The 14,883-nt window shown below is 71.1% G+C and overlaps 1 protein-coding gene across 1 annotated transcript; it reads left to right on the top strand.

Moving 5' to 3' along the window:
• The first annotated feature begins 8,608 nt into the window (after positions 1-8,608).
• SDF2 (stromal cell derived factor 2) lies at positions 8,609-10,606 on the top strand. The gene is made up of 4 exons (XM_073316001.1): positions 8,609-8,623; positions 8,709-8,781; positions 9,012-9,244; positions 9,861-10,606. Exons 1-4 carry the CDS (start codon positions 8,609-8,611, stop codon positions 10,146-10,148), a joined length of 609 nt encoding a protein of 202 aa, XP_073172102.1. The 3' UTR covers positions 10,149-10,606.
• The last annotated feature ends 4,277 nt before the right edge of the window (positions 10,607-14,883 follow it).

Genomic DNA, 14,883 nt, shown 5'->3' with positions numbered 1-14,883 from the left:
ACGCGCTATCTCAGAGTCCGGGAACCCCCCCCAGCCCCAATCGCCGGGCCTGGCTCCCGCCCCCGGGAACCCCCCCAGCCCCAATCGCCGGGCCTGGCTCCCGCCCCCGGGAACCCCCCCCCGCCCCAATCGCCGGGCCTGGCTCCCGCCCCCGGGAACCCCCCCCCGCCCCAATCGCCGGGCCTGGCTCCCGCCCCCGGGAATCACCGCCCCCCCCCGCCCCAATCGCCGGGCCTGGCTCCCGCCCCCGGGAACCCCCGCCCCAATCGCCGGGCCTGGCTCCCGCCCCCGGGAACCCCCGCCCCCCCCCCAGCCCCAATGGCCTGGCTCCCGCCCCCGCCCCAATCGCCTGGCCTGGCTCGGCCCCCGCCCCCCCCCCCCAGCCCCAATCGCCTGGCCTGGCTCGGCTCCCGCCCCCCCCCCCCAGCCCCAATCGCCGGGCCTGGCTCCCGCCCCCGGGAACCCCCCCCAGCCCAATCGCCGGGCCTGGCTCCCGCCCCCGGGAACCCCCCCAGCCCCAATCGCCGGGCCTGGCTCCCGCCCCCGGGAATCACCGCCCCCCCCCGCCCCAATCGCCGGGCCTGGCTCCCGCCCCCGGGAACCCCCCCCCGCCCCAATCGCCGGGCCTGGCTCCCGCCCCCGGGAACCCCCCCCCGCCCCAATCGCCGGGCCTGGCTCCCGCCCCCGGGAACCCCCCCCCGCCCCAATCGCCGGGCCTGGCTCCCGCCCCCGGGAACCCCCCCCCGCCCCAATCGCCGGGCCTGGCTCCCGCCCCCGGGAACCCCCCCCCGCCCCAATCGCCGGGCCTGGCTCCCGCCCCCGGGAACCCCCCCCAGCCCCAATCGCCGGGCCTGGCTCCCGCCCCCGGGAACCCCCCCCAGCCCCAATCGCCGGGCCTGGCTCCCGCCCCCGGGAACCCCCCCCAGCCCCAATCGCCGGCCTGGCTCCCGCCCCCGGGAACCCCCCCCCAGCCCCAATCGCCGGGCCTGGCTCCCGCCCCCGGGAACGCCCCCCAGCCCCAATCGCCGGGCCTGGCTCCCGCCCCCGGGAACGCCCCCCAGCCCCAATCGCCGGGCCTGGCTCCCGCCCCCGGGAACCCCCCCCAGCCCCAATCGCCGGGCCTGGCTCCCGCCCCCGGGAACCCCCCCCCGCCCCAATCGCCGGGCCTGGCTCCCGCCCCCGGGAATCACCGCCCCCCCCGCCCCAATCGCCGGGCCTGGCTCCCGCCCCCGGGAACCCCCGCCCCAATCGCCGGGCCTGGCTCCCGCCCCCGGGAACCCCCGCCCCAATCGCCGGGCCTGGCTCCCGCCCCCGGGAACCCCCGCCCCAATCGCCGGGCCTGGCTCCCGCCCCCGGGAACCCCCGCCCCAATCGCCGGGCCTGGCTCCCGCCCCCGGGAACCCCCGCCCCCCCCCAGCCCCAATGGCCTGGCTCCCGCCCCCGCCCCAATCGCCTGGCCTGGCTCGGCCCCCGCCCCCCCCCCCAGCCCCAATCGCCTGGCCTGGCTCGGCTCCCGCCCCCCCCCCCAGCCCCAATCGCCGGGCCTGGCTCCCGCCCCCGGGAACCCCCCCCAGCCCCAATCGCCGGGCCTGGCTCCCGCCCCCGGGAACCCCCCCCAGCCCCAATCGCCGGGCCTGGCTCCCGCCCCCGGGAATCACCGCCCCCCCCCGCCCCAATCGCCGGGCCTGGCTCCCGCCCCCGGGAACCCCCCCCCAGCCCCAATCGCCGGGCCTGGCTCCCGCCCCCGGGAACCCCCCCCCGCCCCAATCGCCGGGCCTGGCTCCCGCCCCCGGGAACCCCCCCCCGCCCCAATCGCCGGGCCTGGCTCCCGCCCCCGGGAACCCCCCCCCGCCCCAATCGCCGGGCCTGGCTCCCGCCCCCGGGAACCCCCCGCCCCCCCCAGCCCCAATCGCCGGGCCTGGCTCCCGCCCCCGGGAACCCCCGCCCCCCCCAGCCCCAATCGCCGGGCCTGGCTCCCGCCCCCGGGAACCCCCCCCAGCCCCAATCGCCGGGCCTGGCTCCCGCCCCCGGGAACCCCCCCCAGCCCCAATCGCCGGGCCTGGCTCCCGCCCCCGGGAACCCCCCCCAGCCCCAATCGCCGGGCCTGGCTCCCGCCCCCGGGAACCCCCCCCAGCCCCAATCGCCGGGCCTGGCTCCCGCCCCCGGGAACCCCCCCAGCCCCAATCGCCGGGCCTGGCTCCCGCCCCCGGGAACCCCCCCCAGCCCCAATCGCCGGGCCTGGCTCCCGCCCCCGGGAATCACCGCCCCCCCCGCCCCAATCGCCGGGCCTGGCTCCCGCCCCCGGGAACCCCCGCCCCAATCGCTGGGCCTGGCTCCCGCCCCCGGGAACCCCCGCCCCCCCCCAGCCCCAATGGCCTGGCTCCCGCCCCCGCCCCAATCGCCTGGCCTGGCTCGGCCCCCGCCCCCCCCCCCAGCCCCAATCGCCTGGCCTGGCTCGGCTCCCGCCCCCCCCCCCCAGCCCCAATCGCCGGGCCTGGCTCCCGCCCCCGGGAACCCCCCCCAGCCCCAATCGCCGGGCCTGGCTCCCGCCCCCGGGAACCCCCCCCAGCCCCAATCGCCGGGCCTGGCTCCCGCCCCCGGGAACCCCCCCCAGCCCCAATCGCCGGGCCTGGCTCCCGCCCCCGGGAACCCCCCCCAGCCCCAATCGCCGGGCCTGGCTCCCGCCCCCGGGAACCCCCCCCAGCCCCAATCGCCGGGCCTGGCTCCCGCCCCCGGGAACCCCCCCCCCGCCCCAATCGCCGGGCCTGGCTCCCGCCCCCGGGAACCCCCCCCCGCCCCAATCGCCGGGCCTGGCTCCCGCCCCCGGGAACCCCCCCCCCGCCCCAATCGCCGGGCCTGGCTCCCGCCCCCGGGAACCCCCCCCCCGCCCCAATCGCCGGGCCTGGCTCCCGCCCCCGGGAACCCCCGCCCCCCCCAGCCCCAATCGCCGGGCCTGGCTCCCGCCCCCGGGACCCACCGCCCCAATCGCCGGGCCTGGCTCCCGCCCCCGGGAACCCCCTCCAGCCCCAATCGCCGGGCCTGGCTCCCGCCCCCGGGAACCCCCCCCAGCCCCAATCGCCGGGCCTGGCTCCCGCCCCCGGGAACCCCCCCCAGCCCCAATCGCCGGGCCTGGCTCCCGCCCCCGGGAACCCCCCCCAGCCCCAATCGCCGGGCCTGGCTCCCGCCCCCGGGAACCCCCCCCCGCCCCAATCGCCGGGCCTGGCTCCCGCCCCCGGGAACCCCCCCCCGCCCCAATCGCCGGGCCTGGCTCCCGCCCCCGGGAACCCCCCCCCCGCCCCAATCGCCGGGCCTGGCTCCCGCCCCCGGGAACCCCCGCCCCCCCCAGCCCCAATCGCCGGGCCTGGCTCCCGCCCCCGGGAACCCCCGCCCCCCCCCAGCCCCAATCGCCGGGCCTGGCTCCCGCCCCCGGGAACCCCCCCCAGCCCCAATCGCCGGGCCTGGCTCCCGCCCCCGGGAACCCCCCCCAGCCCCAATCGCCGGGCCTGGCTCCCGCCCCCGGGAACCCCCCCCCAGCCCCAATCGCCGGGCCTGGCTCCCGCCCCCGGGAATCACCGCCCCCCCCGCCTCAATCGCCGGGCCTGGCTCCCGCCCCCGGGAACCCCCGCCCCAATCGCCGGGCCTGGCTCCCGCCCCCGGGAACCCCCGCCCCCCCCCAGCCCCAATGGCCTGGCTCCCGCCCCCGCCCCAATCGCCTGGCCTGGCTCGGCCCCCGCCCCCCCCCCCCAGCCCCAATCGCCTGGCCTGGCTCGGCTCCCGCCCCCCCCCCCAGCCCCAATCGCCGGGCCTGGCTCCCGCCCCCGGGAACCCCCCCCAGCCCCAATCGCCGGGCCTGGCTCCCGCCCCCGGGAACCCCCCCCAGCCCCAATCGCCGGGCCTGGCTCCCGCCCCCGGGAACCCCCCCCAGCCCCAATCGCCGGGCCTGGCTCCCGCCCCCGGGAACCCCCCCCCGCCCCAATCGCCGGGCCTGGCTCCCGCCCCCGGGAACCCCCCCCCGCCCCAATCGCCGGGCCTGGCTCCCGCCCCCGGGAACCCCCCCCCCGCCCCAATCGCCGGGCCTGGCTCCCGCCCCCGGGAACCCCCCCCCCCGCCCCAATCGCCGGGCCTGGCTCCCGCCCCCGGGAACCCCCCCCCGCCCCAATCGCCGGGCCTGGCTCCCGCCCCCGGGAACCCCCCCCCGCCCCAATCGCCGGGCCTGGCTCCCGCCCCCGGGAACCCCCCCCCCCGCCCCAATCGCCGGGCCTGGCTCCCGCCCCCGGGAACCCCCGCCCCCCCCAGCCCCAATCGCCGGGCCTGGCTCCCGCCCCCGGGACCCACCGCCCCAATCGCCGGGCCTGGCTCCCGCCCCCGGGAACCCCCCCCAGCCCCAATCGCCGGGCCTGGCTCCCGCCCCCGGGAACCCCCCCCAGCCCCAATCGCCGGGCCTGGCTCCCGCCCCCGGGAACCCCCCCCCGCCCCAATCGCCGGGCCTGGCTCCCGCCCCCGGGAATCACCGCCCCCCCCGCCCCAATCGCCGGGCCTGGCTCCCGCCCCCGGGAATCACCGCCCCCCCCGCCCCAATCGCCGGGCCTGGCTCCCGCCCCCGGGAACCCCCGCCCCAATCGCCGGGCCTGGCTCCCGCCCCCGGGAACCCCCGCCCCCCCCCAGCCCCAATGGCCTGGCTCCCGCCCCCGCCCCAATCGCCTGGCCTGGCTCGGCCCCCGCCCCCCCCCCCAGCCCCAATCGCCTGGCCTGGCTCGGCCCCCGCCCCCCCCCCCCAGCCCCAATCGCCTGGCCTGGCTCGGCTCCCGCCCCCCCCCCAGCCCCAATCGCCGGGCCTGGCTCCCGCCCCCGGGAACCCCCCCCCGCCCCAATCGCCGGGCCTGGCTCCCGCCCCCGGGAACCCCCCCCCCAGCCCCAATCGCCGGGCCTGGCTCCCGCCCCCGGGAACCCCCCCCGCAGCCCCAATCGCCGGGCCTGGCTCCCGCCCCCGGGAACCCCCCCCCCCAGCCCCAATCGCCGGGCCTGGCTCCCGCCCCCGGGAACCCCCCCCCCAGCCCCAATCGCCGGGCCTGGCTCCCGCCCCCGGGAACCCCCCCCCCCAGCCCCAATCGCCGGGCCTGGCTCCCGCCCCCGGGAACCCCCCCCCCAGCCCCAATCGCCGGGCCTGGCTCCCGCCCCCGGGAACCCCCCCCCCAGCCCCAATCGCCGGGCCTGGCTCCCGCCCCCGGGAACCCCCCCCCCAGCCCCAATCGCCGGGCCTGGCTCCCGCCCCCGGGAACCCCCCCCCCAGCCCCAATCGCCGGGCCTGGCTCCCGCCCCCGGGAACCCCCCCCCCAGCCCCAATCGCCGGGCCTGGCTCCCGCCCCCGGGAACCCCCCCCCCAGCCCCAATCGCCGGGCCTGGCTCCCGCCCCCGGGAACCCCCCCCCCAGCCCCAATCGCCGGGCCTGGCTCCCGCCCCCGGGAACCCCCCCCCCCAGCCCCAATCGCCGGGCCTGGCTCCCGCCCCCGGGAACCCCCCCCCCCAGCCCCAATCGCCGGGCCTGGCTCCCGCCCCCGGGAACCCCCCCCCCAGCCCCAATCGCCGGGCCTGGCTCCCGCCCCCGGGAACCCCCCCCCCAGCCCCAATCGCCGGGCCTGGCTCCCGCCCCCGGGAACCCCCCCCCCAGCCCCAATCGCCGGGCCTGGCTCCCGCCCCCGGGAACCCCCCCCCCAGCCCCAATCGCCGGGCCTGGCTCCCGCCCCCGGGAACCCCCCCCCCAGCCCCAATCGCCGGGCCTGGCTCCCGCCCCCGGGAACCCCCCCCCCAGCCCCAATCGCCGGGCCTGGCTCCCGCCCCCGGGAACCCCCCCCCCAGCCCCAATCGCCGGGCCTGGCTCCCGCCCCCGGGAACCCCCCCCCCAGCCCCAATCGCCGGGCCTGGCTCCCGCCCCCGGGAACCCCCCCCCCAGCCCCAATCGCCGGGCCTGGCTCCCGCCCCCGGGAACCCCCCCCCCAGCCCCAATCGCCGGGCCTGGCTCCCGCCCCCGGGAACCCCCCCCCCAGCCCCAATCGCCGGGCCTGGCTCCCGCCCCCGGGAACCCCCCCCCCAGCCCCAATCGCCGGGCCTGGCTCCCGCCCCCGGGAACCCCCCCCCCCAGCCCCAATCGCCGGGCCTGGCTCCCGCCCCCGGGAACCCCCCCCCAGCCCCAATCGCCGGGCCTGGCTCCCGCCCCCGGGAACCCCCCCCCAGCCCCAATCGCCGGGCCTGGCTCCCGCCCCCCCTCCGCCGCCCCCAGCCCCAATCGCCGGGCCTGGCTCCCGCCCCCCCTCCGCCGCCCCCCGCCTCAATCGCCGGGCCTGGCTCCCGCCCCCCCTCCGCCGCCCCCCGCCCCAATCGCCGGGCCTGGCTCCCGCCCCCGGGAACCCCCCCCCAGCCCCAATCGCCGGGCCTGGCTCCCGCCCCCGGGAACCCCCCCCCAGCCCCAATCGCCGGGCCTGGCTCCCGCCCCCCCTCCGCCGCCCCCCGCCCCAATCGCCGGGCCTGGCTCCCGCCCCCCCTCCGCCGCCCCCCGCCCCAATCGCCGGGCCTGGCTCCCGCCCCCGGGAACCCCCGCCCCCCCCAGCCCCAATCGCCGGGCCTGGCTCCCGCCCCCGGGAACCCCCGCCCCCCCCCAATCGCCGGGCCTGGCTCCCGCCCCCGGGAACCCCCGCCCCAATCGCCGGGCCTGGCTCCCGCCCCCGGGAACCCCCCCCCCCCCCCCAGCCCCAATCGCCGGGCCTGGCTCCCGCCCCCGGGAACCCCCGCCCCAATCGCCGGGCCTGGCTCCCGCCCCCGGGAACCCCCGCCCCAATCGCCTGGCCTGGCCCCTGCCCCCCCGCCCCAATCGCCTGGCCTGCCTCCCGCCCCCGGGAACCCCCCCCCAGCCGCAATCGCCTGGCCTGGCTCGGCTCCCGCCCCCGCCCCCCCCAGCCGCAATCGCCTGGCCTGGCTCGGCTCCCGCCCCCGCCCCCCCCAGCCGCAATCGCCTGGCCTGGCTCGGCTCCCGCCCCCGCCCCCCCCAGCCCCAATCGCCTGGCCTGGCTCGGCTCCCGCCCCCGCCCCCCCCAGCCGCAATCGCCTGGCCTGGCTCGGCTCCCGCCCCCGCCCCCCCCAGCCGCAATCGCCTGGCCTGGCTCGGCTCCCGCCCCCGCCCCCCCCCAGCCGCAATCGCCTGGCCTGGCTCGGCTCCCGCCCCCGCCCCCCCCCAGCCGCAATCGCCTGGCCTGGCTCGGCTCCCGCCCCCGCCCCCCCCAGCCCCAATCGCCTGGCCTGGCTCGGCTCCCGCCCCCGCCCCCCCCAGCCCCAATCGCCTGGCCTGGCCTGGCTCGGCTCCCGCCCCCGCCCCCCCCAGCCCCAATCGCCTGGCCTGGCCTGGCTCGGCTCCCGCCCCCGCCCCCCCCAGCCCCAATCGCCTGGCCTGGCCTGGCTCGGCTCCCGCCCCCGCCCCCCCCAGCCCCAATCGCCTGGCCTGGCCTGGCTCGGCTCCCGCCCCCGCCCCCCCCAGCCCCAATCGCCTGGCCTGGCCTGGCTCGGCTCCCGCCCCCGCCCCCCCCAGCCCCAATCGCCTGGCCTGGCTCGGCTCCCGCCCCCGCCCCCCCCAGCCCCAATCGCCTGGCCTGGCTCGGCTCCCGCCCCCGCCCCCCCCAGCCCCAATCGCCTGGCCTGGCCTGGCCTGGCTCCCGCCCCAGCCCCAATCGCCTGGCCTGGCTCCCGCCCCCGGGAACCCCCGCCCGCCCCAATCGCCTGGCCTGGCTCCCGCCCCCGGGAACCCCCGCCCGCCCCAATCGCCTGGCCTGGCTCCCGCCCCCGGGAACCCCCGCCCGCCCCAATCGCCTGGCCTGGCTCCCGCCCCCGGGAACCCCCGCCCGCCCCAATCGCCTGGCCTGGCTCCCGCCCCCGGGAACCCCCGCCCGCCCCAATCGCCTGGCCTGGCTCCCGCCCCCGGGAACCCCCGCCCGCCCCAATCGCCTGGCCTGGCTCCCGCCCCCGGGAACCCCCGCCCGCCCCAATCGCCTGGCCTGGCTCCCGCCCCCGGGAACCCCCGCCCGCCCCAATCGCCTGGCCTGGCTCCCGCCCCCGGGAACCCCCGCCCGCCCCAATCGCCTGGCCTGGCTCCCGCCCCCAGAAACCCCCGCCCCCCCGCAGCCCCAATCGCCTGGCCTGGCTTCCACCCACCCCAACCCTGGTCACCTGGCTTGCCTCCCACACCTGGACTGGGACCTGCCTCCATGGATTGAAGCGCTTTCTCGCCTGTTCTCTTCCCATCCCTTCCTTATTGCTACATATTGTCCCAAGTTTGGTCTGGAACTGAGTCCCTTGCCTGGTCTCCCATCCCAGAAATCTACAGTTTTGGTACAGAATCTGTTCTCCCCCATCCACCCTGTGACATCATCTGCATCTGTGGCAGGCTTCTGGGAGCCTTGTTACCCCCAAAGTTCTTTTGAAGGCTGGGTATGTTGTCTCCTCTGGTGCAACTTGGGGTCCCTGCCCGCCTTGTACTCTGGCTGCACGTGGGCAGTTTTAGTGGCTCCCAAAAGCCTTAGGAAGGAAGGTACTCCTGTTCCTGGTTTGCGTGCTGCTGTACAGCATGCTCGCTGGATCGGTGCGTAGTGATCGATCTATCGCGTCTTGTCTAGACGCGATAAATCGATTCCTGAACATGCTCCCCATCGACTCCGGCACTCCAGCTCCTGAGAGGCGGAAGCGGAGTCGACACGGGGGGAGCGGCAGCCATCGACTCGCCACCGTCCTCACGGCCAGGTAAGTCGACCTACGATACGCAACTTCAACTACGCGAATAGCATACCTGAGGTCGGCGTATCTTAGGTCGACCGCCCCCGTGTAGACCAGGGCTTTAAGGGACCCAGCAGGTCAAAATTTTTTGTTGAACTAAAACTGCCTGATGGGCAAATTCCTGCTCTTGCTGAAGTCTGTCTGCAGCCTTCCGGAGTGTTTCTTGCCTTCTGCAGTAGTTAAGAATTAGTGGGCAGGTTGCACACTCTCTGACTTCTTTTCTGTTCACGCAGGTAGCGGGCAGCAGTCAGTGACGGGCGTCTCTGCTGTGGACGACAGTAACAGTTACTGGAGGGTTCGGGGAAAGACATCCACGGTCTGCGAGAGGGGGACTCCTGTGAAATGTGGGCAGTCCATCCGGCTGACCCACATCAACACAGGGCGAAACCTGCACAGCCATCACTTCACATCGCCTCTCTCAGGGAACCAGGTAATCCCTGGAGTTAGAGTTGTGTGGAGACAGCTGCGGGAATGGCTCCCACTTATTTCCCTCCTCTGTGGGGAGGTCTATGGTATAGCATCAGCCTTGGCACCCTTCTCTGCTCACTGAGTGGTCAGTACTTCTCTGAGGGGGTTGGACAGGATAAATCTTGACCTGTCTGCTTGAGAACTGGGCTTTTGCTTCCCTGAGACAGTGACACTGGCTACCCTGTTCTGTGCGCCTGAGAGAGGAGAAAGGTGTTGTGTGAATGACTGCAGCAGGGAGAGACTTGTCTATAAGTCACTGCCAAGAAAAGGCAAGTCCTTGTAGGTCCCTGCCCCCTTTTCCAGTGGGAAGCTGGTCTCTGTGTGAGTCCTGCAAATCTGACACAATGTGATTCCTCAGGAGGAGGGGGACATGGAGGTATGCTCCTTAATTCTGGTCCAAAGGCCCAAATCCCTGCTCAGTGATCATGATTGGAGGATTCATCTTCAGGCTAATATATAACCTGTACCAAGAATATAATCATTCCATGTTCTAGCTCTTCTCTGTGTGGCTCACTCTGTCTCCCCGGGAAGTTTTCAGAGGCCCATTTAAATAGTGTTTCCTTCTGCTGCTCTTGCAGGAAGTCAGCGCGTTTGGGGAGGATGGCGAGGGAGACTACCTGGATGACTGGACTGTTCTGTGCAGTGGGACCTACTGGGTGCAGGATGGCGAGGTACGGTTCAAGCACTCATCTACTGACATGCTCCTGTCTGTGACTGGGGAGCAGTATGGGCGACCTATCCATGGCCAAAAGGAAGTCCATGGCATGTCCTATTCCAACCAGAACAACAACTGGAAGGTGATGGAGGGGATCTTCATGAAACCCAGTGAGTTGTTGAAGACTGACTCCTATCATGCTGAGCTTTGATGGACTGCGCTGGGGCTCCTCAATACCTCTACCACACAGTGTTCAGCTCCTGAAGGAACCAGTCTGTCTCTAAATTCTTCTGGAGAGAGACTATTCCTGCACTGGTTGGCACAGGCCAAGGAGCAGAGCCCTTGGCCTCCTGGTTATTCCTTGTGTGTCTAATTCTCTGTATTATTTAGGGCTCTGTCTTTTGCAGGATCCTAGTGCAGTTGGTTTTCTCCCCGCAGTGGGGTTAAGAGAAACTCTCCCTCCACAGGAAAAGCAGGAAGGGACTTTTAATGATTTGTGTTTATCATCTTGTACTGAATCTGTTCTCAATGTAACGACCCTGAGCGTCTACCACATTGACATCCTGCTGCCCCTGTAAACTCCATATTGCTGACATTCAGGCACAGATGTGCCCTGGGGGAGAGAGCTGCTGACTAGGACTGGGCTCATAAAAGAATTCAATTGTCAAAGAGTGGGTGATACTTTATCTTGCTCCCATTCGTATTTGCTTACCGACTGAATTACTCCAACAGGCGTGGAAATCAGCAGCACCTCCCAGGGGGTGGGCAAGTGTCACCACACCCCCACTGATAAGACACATCCACGGTGCCGCCCCCCCACTGATAAGACACCCCCACGTCGCCACACCCCCACTGATAAGTGGCACAGATTAAAAAATAATGGATCAGCCAGCAAACTAATAGCACTTGGGAACTAAAAAAGCCCCAGACCACTCGTATCATCATCTGAGCACCAGCAGAGGCATGGTCAGCTGTTGCTGGCAAGAGCCAGGGTACAAGATGGGGAGAACGATAGTTAGTTGTGTTTAAACCAGTAAATAGCAATTGTCTGCTCTGCCTGCTCATCCAAAAGGGAATGAAAATGTTCTGTTGATAATCCCAGGTAGGAGAGCATAACTGTCTCGTGCAGGCGTGACCACGGCTCCCATGTCTGAACACAGGGACGGAGGGTGTCCGGGGCTGCTTGTCTCTGAAGGCTTAAGGGGGGGAGACTCCTGACAGCTTCTGGGATTCCAAAGTCTGACCATGTCTTCCTCAGGGCTTTCCAGCCTGTGCAGGTCAGAGGCAGCTCAGCACCAGTTGGGGAGGGGCTGTTGTGTTGCTTAGGCAGAGCCCGTGCTGCCACCAATGCCCAGGCCCCCACAATGGCAAGCCTTATTGGGTAGATGAGCTATGCCTAGGTGATCCATAGCCCATGCTGCAGAGGAAGGTGAAAACTACTGTCAGTCTGACCTGGGGGAAATTCCTTCTCCACCTCAGATCCGTTCCCTTGTCTCTAAAGAATTCATGCTTCTGGTGAACCGCTGGGTGGGCTTGTCCCAGCTGGAGCTAAGGGTGAGCCAGAGCGTGGGTTTGTGCTGAAGTCTTGCCACTGCCGAAGGACCTGGTGTGCGGGGGAAGAATTCTCTGTGTCCTGAACTAGCCTTTCCCCTTTCCCTATGGGACGGACACTCACCTTGCTGCAGGCTTGGGTGGGGCTTGGTTTCTGCTTTTTCAAGCAGGCTCCCTCTGGCTTCTGCCTGTGCATGAGTAGAGGGCTGGGCCCAGGGAGCTGCAGAGATGTACGAAAATAAAAGAACTGCTTTGGCCATGACCCTGTAACTCCCCACAGCATCACCCACCCTTTCAGGTGGGAGGTGGGGGACTCAGATACCCCAGGGAAGTGTGCCTCAAATGGACAGACACATTCTTAATTAAAACAGTCCAGCTCTATTGCTGTCAATTGCATTTTGGGGTGACTTTGGATAAACAGCTCCTGAGTTGCTGGTTCAGATGCCTCCTGGAGCAGTAGAAACGGCAAGGTATTCCCTTTGGATGGTGATTTCTTGGCTTTTGTGTAGGTCTTAGAGCAGTTCCTAATGCACGGGTGTCCACAGAATAAATCCACCTCCTCCAGTTTGAACTGACTTCTCAGGGCAATCCCTGCAGAGGCCCAGAGGTGAGTGAGGCAGGGACACTGACCAACCCTCCTACCCCACCAATGCTTCCTCCAGCAAAGGGCCGAGGCTGATGGGATGGTGGCAGTGCATGGAAGGGGAATTGCCCTGCTGTTCCCTAGCCTGTTCTTGTAGAAATGAATGGAAGCCGTCTGGCTGCAGGGCTGTTGATCCCTCACCTTTCACCAGCCACTCAATTCACTAAGCCATGCCCCAAGCCTGGCTGTGGGGCCGGAGTTCTAGGGTGGGAGAAGTGCAGGCTGCTGCCACCTGCTGTATTATTCTTTGTCCTTTCTAGTCCCAGGCCCTTCTGTCATTTCTCCAAGAAGTATTAGTTTGTGTTGGCTCCCCTGCACCCTGCCTCCATTAACAACCAGCTGTGATTTCATCAGGGAAAGGAGAGATGGGAAGGTTGGGGGCAGGATGCTGCTCTAATTCCTCTTGCTTCAGTTACACAGAGTGCTGCAGACCACTTCCCTGGAGCTTTTCAAGCCGCTTCCATGGTGTGGAAAGCACTGTTTGCGAACAGCTCTTTACCGAGTCCTCAAAGGCTGCTGTTGATATTCCGAGGGCATTACCACTGTCCCATCCTGTTAGCAGGGTGTTGCTCACTTGGTCCTGTCTGCACTGTAAACTCAGTTGGCATTCTGAACTATTCTGATGCAGAACTTGACTAGACACCAGAGAGGGAATGGAGTGATACTCTACGCCAGTTCTCTCCCCTCTCAGCTCCAGCCAAACTCCCTGTCCTCTCCTGTTCCAAGTAAAGGCAGTTATATAACAGAGTGCCTATCAAACTGAATAGAAACAGTGGGGATGTGGGGGGACCTGACCTGCCCCATTCTGTAGCCCGGCTTCAGCTGAGACATGCTGGCATCAAAAATGCAGAATTGTTGGGTGGATGTTTAATGAAATGGGGTTGGGGGAAGAGTTCTCAGCCCAGTTCTCAATGGCCAGGTGCCAATGTCATCAAAGTCACAGCTGGAATTGGCATTTATTGGGAGCCTCAGCAGAGGCCAAGGTCTACAAATAGGGACTGAAATTCCTTCTCCCCTGAGAGATGGTTCCTTGGAGTCAGGGAGAGAAGCAAGCTTGCCCTGCTCCTCAGCCTGTGTCTATTCTGCGGATAAGCAGGATTCCAGTTTTCAGCCCCAAATTCACATGAATTGGAGAGAGAAGTGGAAAAATGTATGCTCCAACCATAGGTTAGTGCATAGTTGACCAAACACAAAATGCAGACTTTTTAAAGGGGTAGGGTCCCATCATATTAAACCTTGAGTTTGGGTGAAAGAGGTGCCTGGATCTCATGGCAGTGGATGCTCCGTCCTGGATAGACGCTCTATGCTCAGACCCCGTGGTGACTTGGATGCCATGGTGATGGGCATTCAGATGTCATGGTGACAGATGCCTGGACATCATGGAGGGTGCTAAGATCCTGTGAGGACCGGTGCTCAGACGCCAGGGCAATGGCTGTTCAGAGCCCAAGGTGACGGATGTTCAGTATTATAGGCACTGGGGCACCATGATGACGGGTGCGGTATTGGACCTGGGCAGAGCAAAGTTGTGATCCACGTACCCTTGTTCCTGGTGCTGTGCGTGCCCGGGCTGGACAGGACAGCCTGGGGGTGGCCGCAGGATGGTCTTTCCCTGCTGGGACCCTGGGTTGGGGGTGGTGACATGACCAGGGAGGTGGCCGAGCGGCATTGAGGCTCACACCCCAGGTGGTGTCCCAGGCACAGAGACCCCCCTGCCAGCCCACAGCACCCCTCACCCTGTCGGAGCAGATCCCCTCAGCCCACAGTGCTCCCGACAGCACCCCCCTCGGAGCCAACCCCCCTCAAGCGCCCCCCATTGGAGCCGACCCCCCTTGCATCCCCCCATCGGAGCTGATCCCCCAGAGCCCCCCTCGGAGCCGACACCCCCAGCGCCCCCCGTCGGAGCCCCCCTCGAAGCCGACCCCCCTCAAGCGTCCCCCCTCGGAGCTGATCCCCCAGAGCCCCCCTCGGAGCCAACCCCCTCGGAGCTGACACCCCCAGCGCCCCGCCTCGGAGCCGACCCCCCCTGCGTCCCCCCTCGGAGCTGATCCCCCAGCGCCCCTCCTCGGAGCCGACCCCCCCTGCGTCCCCCCTCGGAGCTGATCCCCCTGCGCCCCCCCTCGGAGCCCCCCTCGAAGCCGACCCCCCTCAAGCGCCCCCCCTCGGAGCCGACCCCCCCTGCGTCCCCCCTCGGAGCTGATCCCCCAGAGCCCCCCTCGGAGCCGACCCCCCCTGCGCCCCCCATCGGAGCCGACCCCCCCTGCGTCCCCCCTCGGAGCTGATCCCCCTGCGCCCCCCCTCGGAGCCGACCCCCCCTGCGTCCCCCCTCGGAGCCGACCCCCCCTGCGTCCCCCCTCGGAGCCGACCCCCCCTGCGCCCCCCATCGGAGCCGACCCCCCCTGCGTCCCCCCTCGGAGCTGATCCCCCTGCGCCCCCCCTCGGAGCCGACCCCCCCTGCGTCCCCCCTCGGAGCTGATCCCCCAGCGCCCCTCCTCGGAGCCGACCCCCCCTGCGCCCCCCATCGGAGCCGAGCCCCAGAGCCCCCCCTCGGAGCCGACCCCCCCTGCGCCCCCCATCGGAGCCGAGCCCCCCTGCGTCCCCCCTCGGAGCTGATCCCCCAGCGCCCCTCCTCGGAGCCGACCCCCCAAGCGCCCCCCCTCGGAGCCGACCCCCCCTGCGCCCCCCATCGGAGCCGAGCCCCCCTGCGTCCCCCCTCGGAGCCGACCCCCCCTGCGCCCCCCCTCGGAGCCGACCC

This window comes from Lepidochelys kempii, chromosome 17, assembly GCF_965140265.1.
Source record: "Lepidochelys kempii isolate rLepKem1 chromosome 17, rLepKem1.hap2, whole genome shotgun sequence".
Classification (NCBI taxonomy): Eukaryota; Metazoa; Chordata; order Testudines; family Cheloniidae; genus Lepidochelys; species Lepidochelys kempii.
Note: the sequence above shows the minus strand (reverse complement) of the source record. Positions and strands in the feature narration are given on the sequence as shown.

Excerpts from the sequence above, each read along its gene's own strand:
- SDF2 (XM_073316001.1), top strand. Across the intron at positions 8,782-9,011 it reads GCCACCGTCCTCACGGCCAG|GTTGCACACTCTCTGACTTC; the intron begins GTAAGTCGACCT and ends ATTAGTGGGCAG. Across the intron at positions 9,245-9,860 it reads CGCCTCTCTCAGGGAACCAG|GAAGTCAGCGCGTTTGGGGA; the intron begins GTAATCCCTGGA and ends CTGCTCTTGCAG.